Source organism: Aquarana catesbeiana, linkage group LG02 (genome assembly GCF_042186555.1).
Source record: "Aquarana catesbeiana isolate 2022-GZ linkage group LG02, ASM4218655v1, whole genome shotgun sequence".
NCBI lineage: Eukaryota > Metazoa > Chordata > Amphibia > Anura > Ranidae > Aquarana > Aquarana catesbeiana.
Window position 1 is genome coordinate 352,839,999 of NC_133325.1, and position 17,631 is coordinate 352,857,629.

Here is a 17,631-nt window from a genome sequence, read left to right on the forward strand (position 1 = left end):
GTTCTTTTGAGGTTTCGGAATCAGAGACATGTTGGCTAATAACATCTCTTCGGGGAAACTACCGCCTTGCAATACCCAATTGAATAGATGGACCAATCTAGAAGTAAGGAGGGGGGAGAATTTCTTGTAATATAGAGAGGAGAATCCATCGGGTCCTGGGGCTGAGCCTGATTTTAAAGATTTAATTACATTCAAAACCTCAGTAGGTGTGATAGGGACGTTCAGATTATCTAATTGGATGGGGGTGAGATGTGGTAGAGGGATATTCTGAAACCATGTTACATCGGATGGAGAGGGTTTTAGTTGGGAGGGAGCTAGCAGAGAGGAGTAGAATTGTTCAAAGATGTGAAGGACCTCTTGGGGATGGGAGGTGATGTGTCCAGAGGGGGTCACTAATCTATAGACATGGGGCGGGCGGGAGGAGCGATTAAGTTTTCTGGCGAAAAGGGTGGAAGCAGAACTCTCGTGAAGGAGACATTTGGCTTTAGACCAACGTAGAGTTTTTTCCACTCTCTTCGACAAGATTCCATCTAATTCTAGTCGCTTTTGGTCTATTCGTTTTCTGGTGGATTCTAAGTGTAGGAGATTAGTATTCTTATAAAGACTGTCTAGTTCCTTATTGAGGGTTACAATGTTTTGTTTATCAATTTTATTCTGAGCAGCAGCTAAGCTAATCAATTTACCCCTCAAAACTGCCTTATGGGCCGACCAAACAGTGGAAGGAGGGGTTTCAGGGATGGCATTGAGATTGAAATACTCTTCAATAGCTAGTGCTATCTCTCCCTCCATGACTGCGTCCGATAAGAGAGCTTCATTTAGCCTCCATGAGTAAGAAGTGGGTACAAGCCTAATGTATGTAGTGGTGAAGGCCGTGGCATGATGGTCCGACCAGGAGCAGGGATGGATGCTAGCATCTGTGGTGTTAGCAAGGATAATGGGGGTAGTGTAGATGTAGTCTAATCTCGCATAACTTTTATGGGGATGGGAGTAGAAAGTGTATTCCTTAGCACCAATGTTATGTGCTCTCCAGGTGTCTACCAGCTGATGATCCAGCAGACCACTGGAGAGCGAACGGGGAAAAGATTTGGTTGAGGGGGACACCGAGGATCTGTCAAGGGTAGGGTTAGCAACCATATTAAAGTCCCCTCCTATTATCATATGTGACGATTGAAATTGGGAGAGGCGATCAAAGAAGGAATGAAAAAAGATGCAGGGGAGTCATTAGGGGCATAAATACTGGCAATCGTAATTTCTCTGGAATGAATCAGACCTTTGATGATAACATATCTACTATCTTTGTCTTTAAAAACTTGTTTGACTTCCATTGGGAAAGAGCTGTGCAAGAGTATGGCGGCGCCTCTGCTTTTCGTCTGGTGCAATGAGCAAAAAGTCTGAGGATAGTGTCTATGGAGAAATTTGGGATGTGAGGAGTGTGCAAAATGTGTCTCCTGCAAGAGGAGAATTTGCGCTCCAAGCTGTTTATAGAAGGCGAATGCCTTCCTCCTTTTAAGAGGGGAATTAAATCCCTTGACATTGTGTGATATACACTTAATTACCATGATAGTGGTGATAATGATCTATAGTCTGAGGGCAAATAGACCCAAGAAGGGGGTCCAAAGCAAGCCCATTGCATTGCAAGTACCAAAAAGAGGGCCGACATACTCGAGCACTGGAGGGTAGAAAAGTGAAATTTATCCAACATGTAAGCTATACAGGTCAACAGCAGTAGGTAGACTATAGAATATTTCAGCCTGAGAGATTTGATGCAAAAGTAGTGTGACGGCTGTCCAAAACCTGAGAAAAAAAAAAGAAAAAAAAAAGAAACAGGAGAAAAAAAAAGGGAAGATGGAGAAAAAACAACAGCAAAAAAAATCACCTAAGTCTGAAGGTAATGTGAATGTCCTCATAACTAGGAACTGGATCAGGTAACAATAAAAAACCTGAAAAAAAAAGAAGTCACAACTCTCGAGACTACTAGGTCTCAAACCCAGCCTGGGAAGATTTCTGTGCTATGTTGAGCTAGTAGAAAAAAAAAAGAAATCAACAAGCGAACGTGCCTGCAGTGAAGACAAAACCAAGAATAAAAATGACGTCAAAACCTGCTAGGCTGCGGCTGGGTGGGGAAAACATGTCGCAGCTCCAAAGGACCGACGTCCGGGTGGTTGTAAGTTGGAGTTGGGTGCACGTTGCTGGGAAGCCATGTGGATTTCATCAGTGGAGAGGAGATCAACGAAAAGTGTCCTCCGGTCTGTCTCCAACGTCGTATCTGATTCTGCGTCTGTCTCTTCTGGTTGGAGGTGTCTGCCAAATAGGTGAAAGTCTTGGTGTAGACCAGTGGTTCTCAACTCCAGTCCTCAGGACCCACTAACAGGCCAGGTTTGCAAGATAACTGAAATACATCACAGGTGATATCATTTTGCTGCTCAGTGATTGCAGGATTCTAGTCTGCAACTCCCCAAGGTAATACTTAAAATCTGGCCTGTTAGTGGGTCCTGAGGACAGGAGTTGAGAACCACTGGTGTAGACGGAGGTCAACGGATGACATCAGGTTCTAGAAGGCCCAGTTTAACCAAAACTTCTTGACCTTCCAGGAGAGATGTGGCAGTATAGGTGGTACCATTGTGAGGGATTACAAGCTTGAAAGGAAAGCCCCACCTATAGCGAATGCGAGCAGCTTGAAGGGCAGAAGTAACTTCTTTCATGCCACGTCTCCTGTCTAGAGTGGCAGGGGAGATATCAGGATATATTTGAATGGTACGGTCATCAAGTGTGATGCGTTGTTGATTGCGAGCAGCTCTAAGGATCTCCTCTTTAATTAAGAAGTCCTTCATGCAAAGGACAATGTCCCTGGGAGGTTTATCATCAGGTGGTTTTGGTCTGAGGGCTCTATGTATGCGGTCACAGGTGAACGAACCAGCATCTGTGTCTGGGAGTAAAGATTTAAACAGGCGGATCATTGTGGGGATGAGATCCGTAACCGATTCTGGGATACCTCTTATACGCAAATTGTTGCGTCTATTGCGGTTGTCGAGGTCTTCTATTTGGGACTGCATCAAGGAGAAGGCCGTGGCTAGAGATTCATGTTCTCTGGAGAGGTCACTGTAGGCGAGGGCCAGTTCGTCATGTTTAGTTTCCAGTCTTTCCGTCCTGGAGCCTAAGGCCGCAATCTCCTGAGAGAGAGTGTGAGAGGTTTTGTGCAGCTCAGTCTGGAACTTGGTTGCCAGCCTGGCGTACATGGCCTCCAGGCTGCTTTCTAGATCTGTCTTAGTAAGGGAGGCTGTGTACTCACGGCTGGGATCGGTGACTGGTGTTTGGTCGGGGAGGAATCCCGGGGATGATGCCGGAGACGGAGGCTTGCTTCTTCCTGCCGCGCCATTTTGAGACATGCTGCCGGGCTCACGGGTGCGGAGAAGATAGTGGGTTAAAGTATGTTGAGATGCTCCTCTGGGTTTCTTCTTTCTCCCAGGCATGCACCACGCTTAAGGGGCTCGAGGGGTGATAGAATCGCCGAGATAAAGCGCTGTAAATAGCCCTACGGTAGCCGTTATCTTCCCGGGCTGGACGGAGCTACACTCTCAGACGTCCATCCCGCTCAGCGCCGCGCATGCGCCCCCCGGTGTGGGCCTTTTTTGAGACGAGTGCATCAGATCCCACTGCTGCTATTTGCAACATATGTCTCAAGCGATCTCTCATGGCCAAAACATCTCCCACTTGGGCACCACATGCTTGACCAGACATATGTTGACCTGCCATGCAGTTTGTTGGCAAGCGTACCTTAAAGACCCACACCAAAGAACAAATAGGACCTCTCCTTGCTCCTCATCAGCTGGGATCTCCAACCCCACTATATCTTCAGTCCTCTCTGAGACATGCACTTAGAGGAATGAAGGTGTAGAATTAGGTGTGTCACAGCCAAGTACTTGGGGGCAATCTGCTATCGGTACACCGACATCAGATTGTACCAGGCAAATTTCCCTGCCCCAGCTGCTGCACCGCCGAAAGAAGTTCACTCCCAGCCATCCACATGCCCAGCGGTTGAATGCTAGCTTGGCTAAATTGCTAGCACTTCATCTGCTGCCTTTTCAGTAGGTAGACTCTTCCCCCTTCTGTGAGTTTGTGGAATGTGCAGTTCCTCAGTGGCAGGTTCCCAAACGCCACTTTTTCTCACGGAAGGCGATTCTGGCTCTCTACCGGCATGTGGAAGGCAAAGTCTTAGCCTCGCTGGACAGGGCAGTCAGCGGTAAGGTGCATATTACCGCTGACTCATGGTCCAGCAGGCATGGACAGGGACATTACCTATCTTTCACTGCGCACTGGGTGACTCTTCTGGCAGCTGGGAAGGATGCAGGACAAGGTGCAGTAGTGTTGGAGGTTGTTCTGCCACCACGCCTCCAAAATACTACTAGTGGTGATTCTGCCACACCTCTCTCCTCCACCCCCTCCTCTTCTTCTTCCTCCATGGCCTCTTCCTGTGCTGATTTGACTTCGGAACCAGCGGTGCTCCCTAGGCATTCAAGGGGCTACGCAAGCATGCAGGCCAAAAGATGCCATGCGGTGCTGGAGCTGGTGTGCTTGGGGGACAGGAGCCACACTGGGGCAGAGATTCTGTCAGCTCTGTAGGGGCAGGTTCAGAGGTGGTTGATGCCACGCCAGCTTAAGGCAGGTATGGTGGCTTATGACAATGGCACCAACCTCCTCTCTGCCCTCCAACAGGGACAACTGAGCCATGTGCCCTGTTTGGCTCACGTCCTTAACATGGTGGTGCGGCATTTCTTGGGCAGGAACCCAAGCTTACAGGATGTCCTGAGGCAGGCAAGGAAAGTCTGTGTGCATTTCCGCAGGTCATATAATGCCAGTGCTCGGCTGGCTGACCTCCAAAAGGAATTTAACCTGCTCAAGAACCGCCTAATCTGTGACATGCCCACCAGATGGAACGCAACGTTGGCCATGCTGCAGTGGCTGCACATGCAGCAGAGGGAACTCAATGAGTACCTGTGCAACTATGGCACCAGGACAGGGTCAGGGGAGCTTGTTTTTTCCCCCATGCTAGTGGGCCATGATCAGGAATGCATGCACTGTCCTGTCACTATTTGAGGAGGCCACGAGGATGGTGAGCAGTGACAGTGCATGCATCAGTGACACTGTCCCCCTTGTCCACCCGTTGGAGCACACACTGCGTGGAATAATGGACAGGGCACCTGAGGCAGAACAGAGGCAGGAAGAGGAGGACTTCCTTAGCTCTCAAGGCCCCCTTTATCCAGACAGTGTTCCTGCGTGCCCGCCGATCACACAGGAAGAGGAGGAGGAGGAGGAAGAGCAGGATTGTGTCAGCATGGAGGTGGAGCCTGGCACTCAGCATCAGCAGCAGTCTTTAAAGGATTATTTACAGTCCCAAGAAACCCATGGACTTGTACGTGGCTGGGAGAAGGTGGCTTTTTTAGTCCGCAGCCCCTAGGTATGATCGGTTCCAGCAACCATCGCTAGCGTCTGTTTTACAAATTACATGGTGCAGGAATACCTAGGGGCAAGATCTGACTTGGACATCTTTCCCACCGAAAATCCTCTGGGTTACTGGGTCTTGAGGATGGATCACTGGCCAGAGCTTGCACAGTATGCAATTGAGCTACTGGCCTGTCCTGCATCCAGGGTTCTTTCGGAACGCACATTCAGTGCTCCTGGAGGTTTTGTAACCAATCACAGGGTGCGCCTGTCCACCGACTCGGTCGATCGACTGACCTTCATAAAAATGAATCAGTCTTGGACCACCACCAGCTACCAAGCACCTGATGCTGATGTAACCGAATAATTTTTTTTGTAATGTCAGATCCCTTCAAGACTGCCTATGCTGATGCTGAGTGACTATCCTGTTATGCTGAGTGACTATCTTCTTCCTCCTCAATGATCATGCTGATAACTTGTAAGAATATTTTTGGTTCTGGGTGCCGCCACCAGTGGCTAAGGCCCAATTTTTCAGCCCCTGTTTAACAGGGGCGTGTAATTACAATTTTTGATGCAATATTTTGCAAGGAGGGTTCGTTGCTGCACTCAACTAGAGCATTTGTGAGGGGTTGCAGTGTTGTGGCACCAGCACCAGTGCCTAAGGCTCAATTTTTCTGCCCTTGTTTAACAGGGGCGTGTAATTACAATTTTTGATGCAATACTTTGCAGCAGGGCTTGTTCCTGCACTCCAACTAGAGTATCTGTGAGGGGTTGCAGTGTTGTGGCACCAGCACCAGTGCCTGAGGCCCAATTTTTCAGCCCCTGTTTAACAGGGGCGTGTAATTACAATTTTTGATGCAATACTTTGCAGCAGGGCTCGTTCCTGTGCTCCAACTAGAGTATCTGTGAGGGGTTGCAGTGTTGTGGCACCAGCACCAGTGACTAAGGCCCAATTTTTCAGCCCCTGTTTAACAGGGGCGTGTAATTACAATTTTTGATGCAATATTTTACAGGAGGGCTCATTCCTGCACTCCAACTAGAGTATGTGAGGGGTTGCAGTGTTGTGGCACCAGTGCCTAAGGCCCAATTTTTCTGCCCCTGTTCAACAGGTGCATGTAATTGCAATTGTTGATCTAATATTTCACAGCAGGGCCCATTTCTGCGCCCACCAAGAGTAACTGTGTGGATTTATAGTGTTGTGGCACCAGCACCACCACCATCAAAGGCCCAATTTTTTCTGACCCTGTTCAACATGTGCATGTAATTACAATTCTTGTTCTAATATTTCACAGCAGGGCCCATTTCTGCGCCCACCAAGAGTAACTGGGAGGACTTACAGTGTTGTGGCACCAGCACCACCACCACCAAAGGCCCAATTTTTCTGACCCTGTTCAACAGAGGCATGTAATTACAATTCTTGATCTAATATTTCACAGCAGAGCCAGTTACTGCGCCCACCAAGAGGGTATATAGGGCAGGACACTGCTTTCAAACATCCAACTTACAATCGACTCCTACTTGTAAATGGAAGGAGACAACAGGAAGTGAGATGAAATCTACCCCTAGGAAGGGAAATTCTCTCCTGTAAGAGTTAATATGGGGAAAACGTGTCTCCTTTCCACTAATGCTTTATCACCAATCCTTGTTTCACTAAAAACCCCAAATTTTCAAAAAACATTTGTCATTGGGACAGAAAGTGAGGTAAAATCTTCTGAAGAGGTGCACAGACAGCAAAACAAATGTCACAGGGGTGATAACCCTTCCCTATGTTTTCCAAAAAGCTTAAAAATAGTTCAAAATTACAAACAGATTCTACTTAATAACAAACCTGCAGTCCCAGTCTTGTTTGCACCGCCTGTATACTGCTGTTCAGAGGGCCTGGGGCCCCACTCTTTTCCTTTTTTTAATTTGGGTGCGGGGTTCCCCTTAATATCCATACAAGACCCAAAGGGCCTGGTAATGGACTGGGGGGGGGGGTACCCATGCCGTTTGTCTCACTGATTTTCATCCATATTACCGGGACATTACATTAAAGCCGTAAGCAGTTTTTAAATGACTTTTTTTTGCATTGATACATGTCCCCTGGGGCAGGACCCGGGTCCCCAAACCCTTTTTAGGACAATACCATGCAAATTAGCCTTTAAAATTAGCACTTTTGATTTTGAACGTTCGAGTCCCATAGACTTCAATGGGGTTCTAACGTTCGTGCAAATTTTTGGTCCCGTTTGCAGGTTCTGGTGCGAACCGAACCCGGGGGGGTGTTCGGCTCATCCTTAGTGAAGAAGTTACTCACCACACTAAAATTCTCGTACGACAGAATACAACTTCAGAAGTGACGTCATGTGTTGACTAGTTTTGTATGTATTCTTTTGTTTCTGAGCATGTGTAGTCTTGAGTCTCGATTTTTTCCGAAAGAAAACCGTGCCAATTAAACGAAAATCGGACGTTGAGTTCATGTACAACAAAAATGTTATAGTCTAGTCTTCCAGCTTTTGTCTGATGAAAAACTGGAATTGGCTGTAGAAAGCACCATGCTAACGATCCGAAAATCGGCAGATTGTTCGTCAGATAAAGTTTTACTTTGGTTTTTCGTATCGTGTGTACGGGGCTTTATAGTTGTCCTGTGGACAAATTCTCCCACCTGAGTTGTGGATCTTTGCAGCTCCTGCAGAGTTAGCATGGGACTCTTTGCTGCTTCTCTGATTAATGCTCTCCTTGCCCGGCCTGTCAGTTTAGGTGGACGGTAGGTTTGCAATTGTGTAATACTCTTTCCATTTTTGGATGATGGATTGAACAATGCTTTGTGAGATGTTCAAAGCTTGGGACATGTTTTATAACCTAACCCTGCTTTAAACTTCTCCACAACTTTGTCCCCGACCTGTCTGGTGTGTTCCTTGGCCTTCATGATGCTGTTTGTTCAATAAGGATCTCTAACAAACCTCTGAGGGCTTCACAGAACAGCTGTATTTATACTGAGATTAAATTACACACAGGTGGACTCTATTTACTAATTATGTGTCTTCTGAAGGCAATTGGTTCCGCTAGATTTTAGTTAGGGGTATCAGAGTAAAGGGGGCTGAATACAAATGCACACCACACTTTTCAGATATTTATTTGTAAAAAGTTTTGAAAAACATTTTTCATTTTCCTTCAACTTTACAATTATGTGCACTTTGTGTTGGTCTATCACATAAAGGTGTCCGTTTATGAAGCAGTGAAAAAATGTCACTGCTTCATTCTCCAGCATTCTCAGAGGAGATTGTTCTCCTCTGTGTGCCAGTTTATGAAGCTGTGTAGATCACTTCTCCTTTGGAGGAGTGAAGCGATCTACAAATGCTTCAAACAGTGGAGAATGCCCCCTGATACTGGAATCTCGTGAGACTTTACGAGATTACAGTACCAGAAATTCACTGAAAAACCGAGATGTTAGTTTATTAAGCAGTGATAAATTATCACTGCTCAATACACGGACAGAGGGCATGGTTAATGCCAATAAAATAAAGAATCCCCCTACATAATATATAATATATATAGGACTAGAGGAAACCCGGGGGATGAGGAAAAGGTAGAGCATGAGGCATCTACACAGGCAGGAGCCCCTGCTCATCGGCAGCCTGCACAGACACTGTAAGTGCTCCTCTTCAGAGGAAAGCTCTGTACTGGAAGGTAGTGGTGGTGGGGGGGCTGAGCTCTGAACTGTAATCCGTGGGGAAGCGAGTTTTGTACTTGGGGGGGTAGATGTTCACAGATGTAACCCCTGAACCCTGCACTCCGTACACAGTACATCCCCTGAGCCCTGCACTCCATACACAGCGCACCTCCAGAGCCCTGCACTCCATACACAGCGCACCCCCTGAGCCCTGCACTCCATACACAGCACACCCCCTGAGACCTGCACTCCATACACAGTGTACACCCTGAGCTCTGCACTCCATACACAGCGCACCCCCTGAACCCTGCACTCCATACACAGCGCACCCCCTGAACCCTGCACTTCATATACAGCGCACCCCCTGAACCCTGCACTTCATACACAGCGCACCCCCTGAGCCCTACACTCCATACACAGCGCACCCCCTGTGCTCTGCACTCCATACACAGCGCACCTCCAGAGCCCTGCACTCCATACACAGTGCACCCCCTGAGCCCTGCACTCCATACACAGCACACCCCCTGAGACCTGCACTCCATACACAGTGTACACCCTGAGCTCTGCACTCCATACACAGCGCACCCCTGAACCCTGCACTCCATACACAGTGCACCCCCTGAGAAGGCCACTGTTAAAGACACCCCCTCCAGGTCCCATTAGACTCTGAAGACTCTAATGGAGCCTGGAGGGGTCTCTCTCTAACAGAGACTCTCTAATGGACACTGAGAAGGCCCCTGTTAGAGAGAACCCCCTCCAGGTCCCATTAGACTCTGTAGTCTCTAATGGGGCCTGGAAGGGACAGAAGTTTTACATTGGGCAAAATGGGTGGGGTCAGAGGTGGGTCATGGGCGGGGCCTGAACAGGGCTTCATTTGGTCCGGGGAACCTGAGTGTTGTCAATCCGCCCCTGTTTGTATACATGCATTGTTTCAGTGTTTGCATTTACACACAACTGTCAGTCTCCATGCTTTTGCCAACGAGGTGTCCAGAAAATCCCTTTACATTAAAAAATATTTAAAAAATACAGCTGTCAGGAAAATACATGGCATGCTGATGGTTGTGCTATACTAGTGACACCAACGAACCACCAATTTTGTGCAACTGTTAGGAAGTATGTCTGCCTGTCCTTGTTCCTCTCTGTAGCAGAATGAACACGTCAGCTTAAAATTAGCCCATGGTTGTATATGGGGATGTGTCAAACCACATAAACACTGTTAAATTAATGCTGTAAAGGATAGGAACTTAGAATGCATCTAAGCCATTAGAGGTTTTTGGAAACCACTCACAATGTGCAAAAATGGAGTCAAAATTGTGAATACTGTTTTAATATAGGCTTGACCCAATGGCATTAAGAGAAAGAGAACATCTTGGGTGGGATTTTATAGGCACTACCAAAAAATTAAGAATAATAGTTTAAATTATTTTGTAGAAATATACATGAAATATTGAACAAGGTCATGGACATTGAAGAAATATATATATATATAAAGGACTATGCCCCAAATCAATAGAGAGGGGTTTTGTCCCTATTTGTGGCGAGGCCACGTGTACTGGGGCCTTCAAAATGTGAATCCTGTAAAAAAAGCACATATATAGTGAAAAATATATATATATATATATATATATATATATAAATAAAAAGAAGGATGTAAACATACGTCAATAATCACAAAAAGGCTATGCTATGGTCAAACATACCAAAAATGTGAGGTAACATCAAATATCAGCAGCCAGGCTTGGAAGGACAGAAAGCTCAGGAGATGCTGTAGAATGATTCAATAAGATAAATCACAGTTGTATTTAAGGACTGTTCAATCTCCTGAATTAGAAAAAAAGAAACAAAAAATAACGAGCGTCAATAACCGCCCCTAGAGGTGGAATATTTAAACTACAATGGCAATAGAAAGGAGATCAAGAAGATCTCCATATAACTCACTGTGAATGTGTTCAATCTCCCATTAGCATCTACAGATGCATCCCCCTGGTCGCCATGCCTGTGCTTTTGTGATGCCTGAGTATTTATACATATATTGAGGTCAGCCACACCACCCACCAATAAGGGACAGCTGTGTGCGGCCGGAAATCATACAGGGCTCCAAAACGGCCCCCTGAGTCACGCTCACGCTGGGCCTCCCACAGCGCGTGTGCGATATGACGTCATGTGCATGCACTGCGGAATGACGCGACGCATGCGCGTCCCACCGGCACGAACGTGTCTCCAGGAAGACACTAGACGGTCGTCCTGGAAACAGAATAGGAGTGGCAAATATAGATGGCAGAACATGTCACTCCTAAAGAGCGCTCAAAAGGGAGCGTCTTTGCCGTGCCAGGAACACGTGATTAGGCCACATCAAATAGTAAAAAAGTCAAAGAATATAATAGCTGAGGGCTGATTTTGAGATGGAGAAAAAATGAGAAAGGAGATTGGATGGCGTAAAAAAAGGAAATGTATCTTATAAAGCTACAACGAGCGACAAAACACAATCACAGAGTGCCCTCAAAATCCACATACCAATAAAAGCATATGGCAGTAAAAAATAAATTGACCCAATGGCATTTGCAGTTTGAGCAGATTAATTTGTTCAATTTGATCAATTGTTGTAAGTTACCTTGCAATGGCTTCCTCTTGCCTTTTATGGATTAATAAACATATACATTCTTACAGTATATTTGGCTTTAGTATTATTAAAGTGGCTGAACCAAGAGGAGCAAAGATTAGGACGTTCAGAGCAATGGTGTAAACAATACTACTTATTCTACTTATTCCTTTAGGAGACCATATCACAGTTTGAAAGATATTGAGGTAGTTCCTTGCTGCTTCATATGTAGTGCAGAGAGATACTGATCAGAATAATTCACCTTCAGAACCCCAACTGAGTTGGTCTTCTCTACAGGTACCTAGAAATATTGGTGCATGAGAAATATGGTCAATGCTTAATTAAAATGGAACTACTCTGCATCTGAGCACCACATACCAAAAACACAATTTAATTCACTTTTAATATACAAAGCAAACTCACCCATACAACCATGTTGCCATGCTTTATTTTGCTGAGAAACCACTTTGAAAAACACCCTCTAGCATTTCTGGTCGTGACCATCTTGGGCAAGGGCAGATGATTCATGTGGCTTTCTAGAATCCAACTGCTCTTAGCTCAGGAATGCAGCCAGGAGGGAATGCTTGGAGAAAACCCCTCTTCCCCCTCTGTAGACTTTTGGGATGTATGGCATCATTTGCCTAGGCCTGGAAAACAGGAAGTAGCTGAAGAAATAAAAAAAAAAAACAGTTTGAAACAAGTAAATATGATATCTTTTCCTAACTATTTACTAATGCTAGCAGTATGAGGATTAAAAAATAGTCAATGTTGATTGAAAGAGTGAAGTTCCCCTTTAAGCTTAACTAAGCTAAAAGTTGTGTCTTTTAGATATATGTTAAGAGATGATACTTTTTCTTAGTTTTTGTGCAGTTGATTTTTATAGTGTCTTGGGGTCACTATGAGCTGTAAACCCTCCTACCTTTAGGAAATCCTTTTAACATCAGAATACTTGATTTACTTATGCATCAATGCATTCAGATAAGCTTTGAGGATGGAACTCTTTGGTACAGTACATATCCACCCACATAGTTTTATAATAAATAATTGAAGGTAAAAGAAAACCATAAATTATGCAGAACTGATTTGAAGACAAAAGAGATATTTTCCTACTTTTGAGGATTCAGTCTTAGGAAAAAAGTGATGTTATCATTTCCTTTTATGTCAGATGTACTTTTTCACTCTTAATCATTCATTCTCAGAAACAGTGCTATGTTCTGTCAGGCTTTCTAAATCTGTAGAAGCGAAACAAAAGTCCCACTCCACCTTTCCATATGAATAATTCTGTCGTCTTACAGCCCAAACAAAAAAGCTGTTTGAAAAATGACACTGATATGTTTCTATTTACTTTACCGCCCTACAAAGAAATATTTGAGTATCCCAGTCACGTCAGAGAAGATCAGAATCAGGACTGGAAAATAGGAGTTGAAATTTGAAAGAAAGACAGTAATGTCACCTGAAAATGAAAAAAAAATCAGAGAGAAGATCTGACAGAACAGCGGCAGATGACTAGAAATGTAAAAGATTGCTGGACCACATGCGAGTGATATTAAGGTTAAGGGTCTTGCTTGTTGACTTAAAACTTTCATCCTAAATCATTTGTTTGATTTGAACAATAATACTCTTTCTGTCACCTTTTTAATCCCACACAACTTCTGAAAAGACTCCTTTTGTCTGATTAGGCCTTGTCAACGTGATTGATGTGCTCCAGCAGTCTGAGGTACATCCTCTCATCTTGACTGCTCGTTTTGATAACCAAGTTGAAACTGACCCTTGCTGACATCCTCATCTTAAAATATCTGTGTTTCTTGTGGCCTAGATAATGTAGCAGAGGCTCAGAAGGCAAAAGGGTTTCCAGAAAGGGATTGGAGCCGGCGCTATTATTTTCAGTACATTATAACTCATTGATATCATAAGAGGACAGGGACTCCAATAAAAAAAATCCAAGAAAAAGACAAGAAAATATATTTCCACAAAAATGAGGGCCATTTGCCCATGTCATTTTAGCATAAATGCTATCATATTTGTTAGAAAGTCTTTAATGTAAGAACATAAAGAACAGGCATTGTAAATCACATAGAGAACAATCCAGAGGTACAAAGCTAATGGATGGATAAAAAGAAAAAAAGAAGAAACATAGTCAGGAATACAAATTAGAAATACAATTCTGCTGATTATATTTTTGTTACAGCCCCTTTTTGCCTTACCTATGTATTTTTATTTTTATGTAAATACATGCCAATTTTCTTTCAATGCATCATTGTATTTAAAATTATCTTTCAAGGGGCGTGGCCTGCGACGGAGCTGAATGGCTGCTTGATCTCAGAGCTCCGGTTCTCCGGCTGACACAGCGGCTGAAATCGGCACAATAAACCGCGGATTCTTCTTCCCCTGGCTAGCGGTCCGATCCGGGCACACCAGGAAAGCATGATGGGCAATAGAAAAGGCACATCCAGGCCTCAAAGACTGACGGATTACTTCTCACAGCCGCTCAATGGAGGTAGGCAAGATGGCGCCGGCCATTCACCCACATTATCTCACAAAGGCGACCCCGCTACACGCACCGCCACCTCATCCCCCAAAACTAATATATTACACGGCAGCCAACAATCTCTCCCCTCCTCCTCACCATCTGGGAGTCCAGCAAAAGCTAAATTGAAGCTGGATGGAAGCGGATGCAGCCCCGCATTGAGCCCTGTAATAGACTCAGGGGATGACACCAGGGAACTCCCGGAATCCATTAACACTTTCCCTACTACAAATCAACCTGTCCTGGATACTGTGTTGAAGGACATGCTGGTATCTTTAAGAAGCACCATACAAGCAGATATGATGAACTGTATGCACAGATTTAGTGGTGAGCTTAGTGCAGTAGAGGCTAGAATTGAGCATGTGGAAAACAAGATGGGGGATTTCGCCTCCACTATAAACGATTTAGTAGATGCAAACGAAGAAAGAGAAGAGGAATCTGCCTGGATTAAAAACAAAATAGCAGATATCGAAGACAGATCCAGGAGGAACAACCTTAAGATTAGGGGAATCCCCGAATCAGTCCAACCATCAGACCTACGGGCATATGTGACAGATTTATTCACTGCTCTTCTGCCTGACCTTACAGCTATAGATATTACCATTGACAGAATACATCGTCTACCAAAACCCACATATCTCCCAGATGTGGTCCCCAGAGATGTGATTCTGCGCATGCACTTCTTTCACGTAAAAGAACAGTTAATGCAAACAATGCGCAAACAGGAAAACGTTCCATCCCGCTTCCAAAAATTACAATTCTATGCGGATCTGTCTCAACACACACTGCAAAAAAGGCGCAACCTGAACACTATAACAAAAGTGCTCAGAAATCACAACATACCCTACAGATGGGGGTATCCTACTAAAATCTCAATCATCAAACAAGACAAAACATTCGTTGTAGACTCCCTGGACAAAGGTATCTCCTTACTGAAAGAATGGAACATTCTTCCCAACCCAGAAGATGAAGGAAGTCCTACGTCCAACCGACGCTCACATAACCCTGATTGGAAAACTGTAACGCACAAAAACGCCAAATCGCATAAATAACAACACCTGCAAATCCGAGGTAATCTTATGTCCAGGTTACAAAAACCGGAGTAACCAATAACCGTTGGGCTAGAACTCTTCCCCTTAGTTACTTGAGCAGCAGTTAGCTGCACACAGTTGACTTTAAATAAGTTATGAAAAGTTGCATTGTTGCTTCACTTGTTACACCTTACAAGTATGTTTTCTTCTCTTTTTTTGCTTTATTTTTTTTTTCTACATATTTGGAGCATTTCAGCCGACTATCAAACATCCAGCTTGACACGACAAGATCTACTCAACCCACCGAACTCTCTCAGTGTAAAGATCAACGTGATAAAGTTTCTACCCGGGTCACAGTGAGTACCAATCCTAAGAAAATGGAAGATCACATACGAGGACTCTCACATGCAGGATCCCTTACCTTACCTCAGATTACATGCGAATCACAATCAGCACAACTAAGTAATCAACCCCATGGCCATCCAATTTATTTCCATTAACTCCAAAGGGCTCAATCATCCAGCTAAGAGAAAATCCCTCTGGAAGGAAGCGTTGACAAATAAATCTGACATACTCTGCGCACAAGAAACGCATTTTTGTGGCTTATCCGCCCCAATATGTCAAAACAAGCATTTTCCACACATTTTTTTTGCCAATGCAGATTCAAAAACCAAAGGAGTAATGACTGCTAGGGATGAGCTTCGTGTTCGAGTCGAACCCATGTTCGACTCGAACATCGGCTGTTCGATCATTCGCCGAATTGCGAACGTTATGGGCCGTTCGCGCTAAATTCGTGTGGCGCGTCACGGCCCATAATTCACTGCGGCATCGCAGTGCATTGCTGGCTGATGATTGGCCAAGCATGCACTATGACCCGCATGCTTGGCCAATCACAGCGCTGTCAGTAGAGAGAGCTGTAATTGGCCAAAGCCAGGGTGGCTTTGGCCAATTATGGCTCAGGGGATTTAGTACACACCCCACACTATATAAGGCCGCCTGCACGGCGGCCCTGTGTAGTGTGTGTTCCGGTGTGCTGAGAGATAGAGAGAGAGAGAGACAGTGTCATTTGATTTGAGTTAGATAGATTAGGCAGAACAGTCAGTCAGTTAGCTGCACTTACAGTGTATTGTGTATATATATGCATCCCAGGTGTTGCATATATATATATACACTGTATTCAGTTTAGCTAGATCCGTTCCTGTTATCTTCTATCTAGACTATTTACATTTAATGCAGTGCGTCCTGCTCACAGTGTTCAGCTAGATCCGTTCCTGCTATTTACATTTAGTGCAGTGCGTCCTGCTCACAGTGTTCAGCTAGATCCGTTCCTGTTATCTTCTAGACTATTTACATTTAGTGCAGTGCGTCCTGCTCACAGTGTTCAGCTAGATCCGTTCCTGCAATTTACATTTAGTGCAGTGCGTCCTGCTCACAGTGTTCAGCTAGATCCGTTCCTGCTATTTACATTTAGTGCAGTGCGTCCTGCTCACAGTGTTCAGCTAGATCCGTTCCTGCTATTTACATTTAGTGCAGTGCGTCCTGCTCACAGTGTTCAGCTAGATCCGTTCCTGCTATTTACATTTAGTGCAGTGCGTCCTGCTCACAGTGTTCAGCTAGATCCGTTCCTGTTATCTTCTAGACTATTTACATTTAGTGCAGTGCGTCCTGCTCACAGTGTTCAGCTAGATCCATTCCTGCAATTTACATTTAGTGCAGTGCGTCCTGCTCACAGTGTTCAGCTAGATCCGTTCCTGTTAAATTCCTACTGACCGGCAGGCTTGTCTGGTTACAGTATATAAAGCTACCTGAAGAAAATTACAGGTGTTCTATTTGATCCTATTAGTACCACGGTCAGGCAGCTAGACTATTTACATTTAGTACAGTGCGTCCTGCTCACAGTGTTCAGCTAGATCCGTTCCTGTTATCTTCCTACTGACAGGCAGGCTTGTCTGGTTACAGTATATAAAGCTACCTGAAGAAAATTACAGGTGTTCTATTTGATCCTATTAGTACCACGGTCAGGCAGCTAGACTATTTACATTTAGTACAGTGCGTCCTGCTCACAGTGTACAGCTAGATCCGTTCCTGTTATCTTCCTACTGACAGGCAGGCTTGTCTGGTTACAGTATATAAAGCTACCTGAAGAAAATTACAGGTGTTCTATTTGATCCTATTAGTACCACGGTCAGGCAGCTAGACTATTTACATTTAGTACAGTGCGTCCTGCTCACAGTGTACAGCTAGATCCGTTCCTGTTATCTTCCTACTGACAGGCAGGCTTGTCTGGTTACAGTATATAAAGCTACCTGAAGAAAATTACAGGTGTTCTATTTGATCCTATTAGTACCACGGTCAGGCAGCTAGACTATTTACATTTAGTACAGTG

The 17,631-nt window shown here is 44.8% G+C and overlaps 1 protein-coding gene across 2 annotated transcripts in view; it reads left to right on the forward strand.

Moving 5' to 3' along the window:
- LOC141127991 (uncharacterized) overlaps positions 1 to 16,561 on the forward strand; it is a 185,155-nt gene extending 168,594 nt beyond the window's left edge. For both annotated transcript variants that reach the window (XM_073614991.1, XM_073614992.1), the window contains one exon: positions 13,969 to 16,561. In XM_073614991.1, coding sequence (XP_073471092.1) covers positions 14,112 to 15,266 — 1,155 coding nt within the window. In that variant the 5' untranslated portion in view covers positions 13,969 to 14,111 and the 3' untranslated portion in view covers positions 15,267 to 16,561. The remainder of the gene's footprint in view (positions 1 to 13,968) is intronic.
- Positions 16,562 to 17,631: the final 1,070 nt, after the last annotated feature.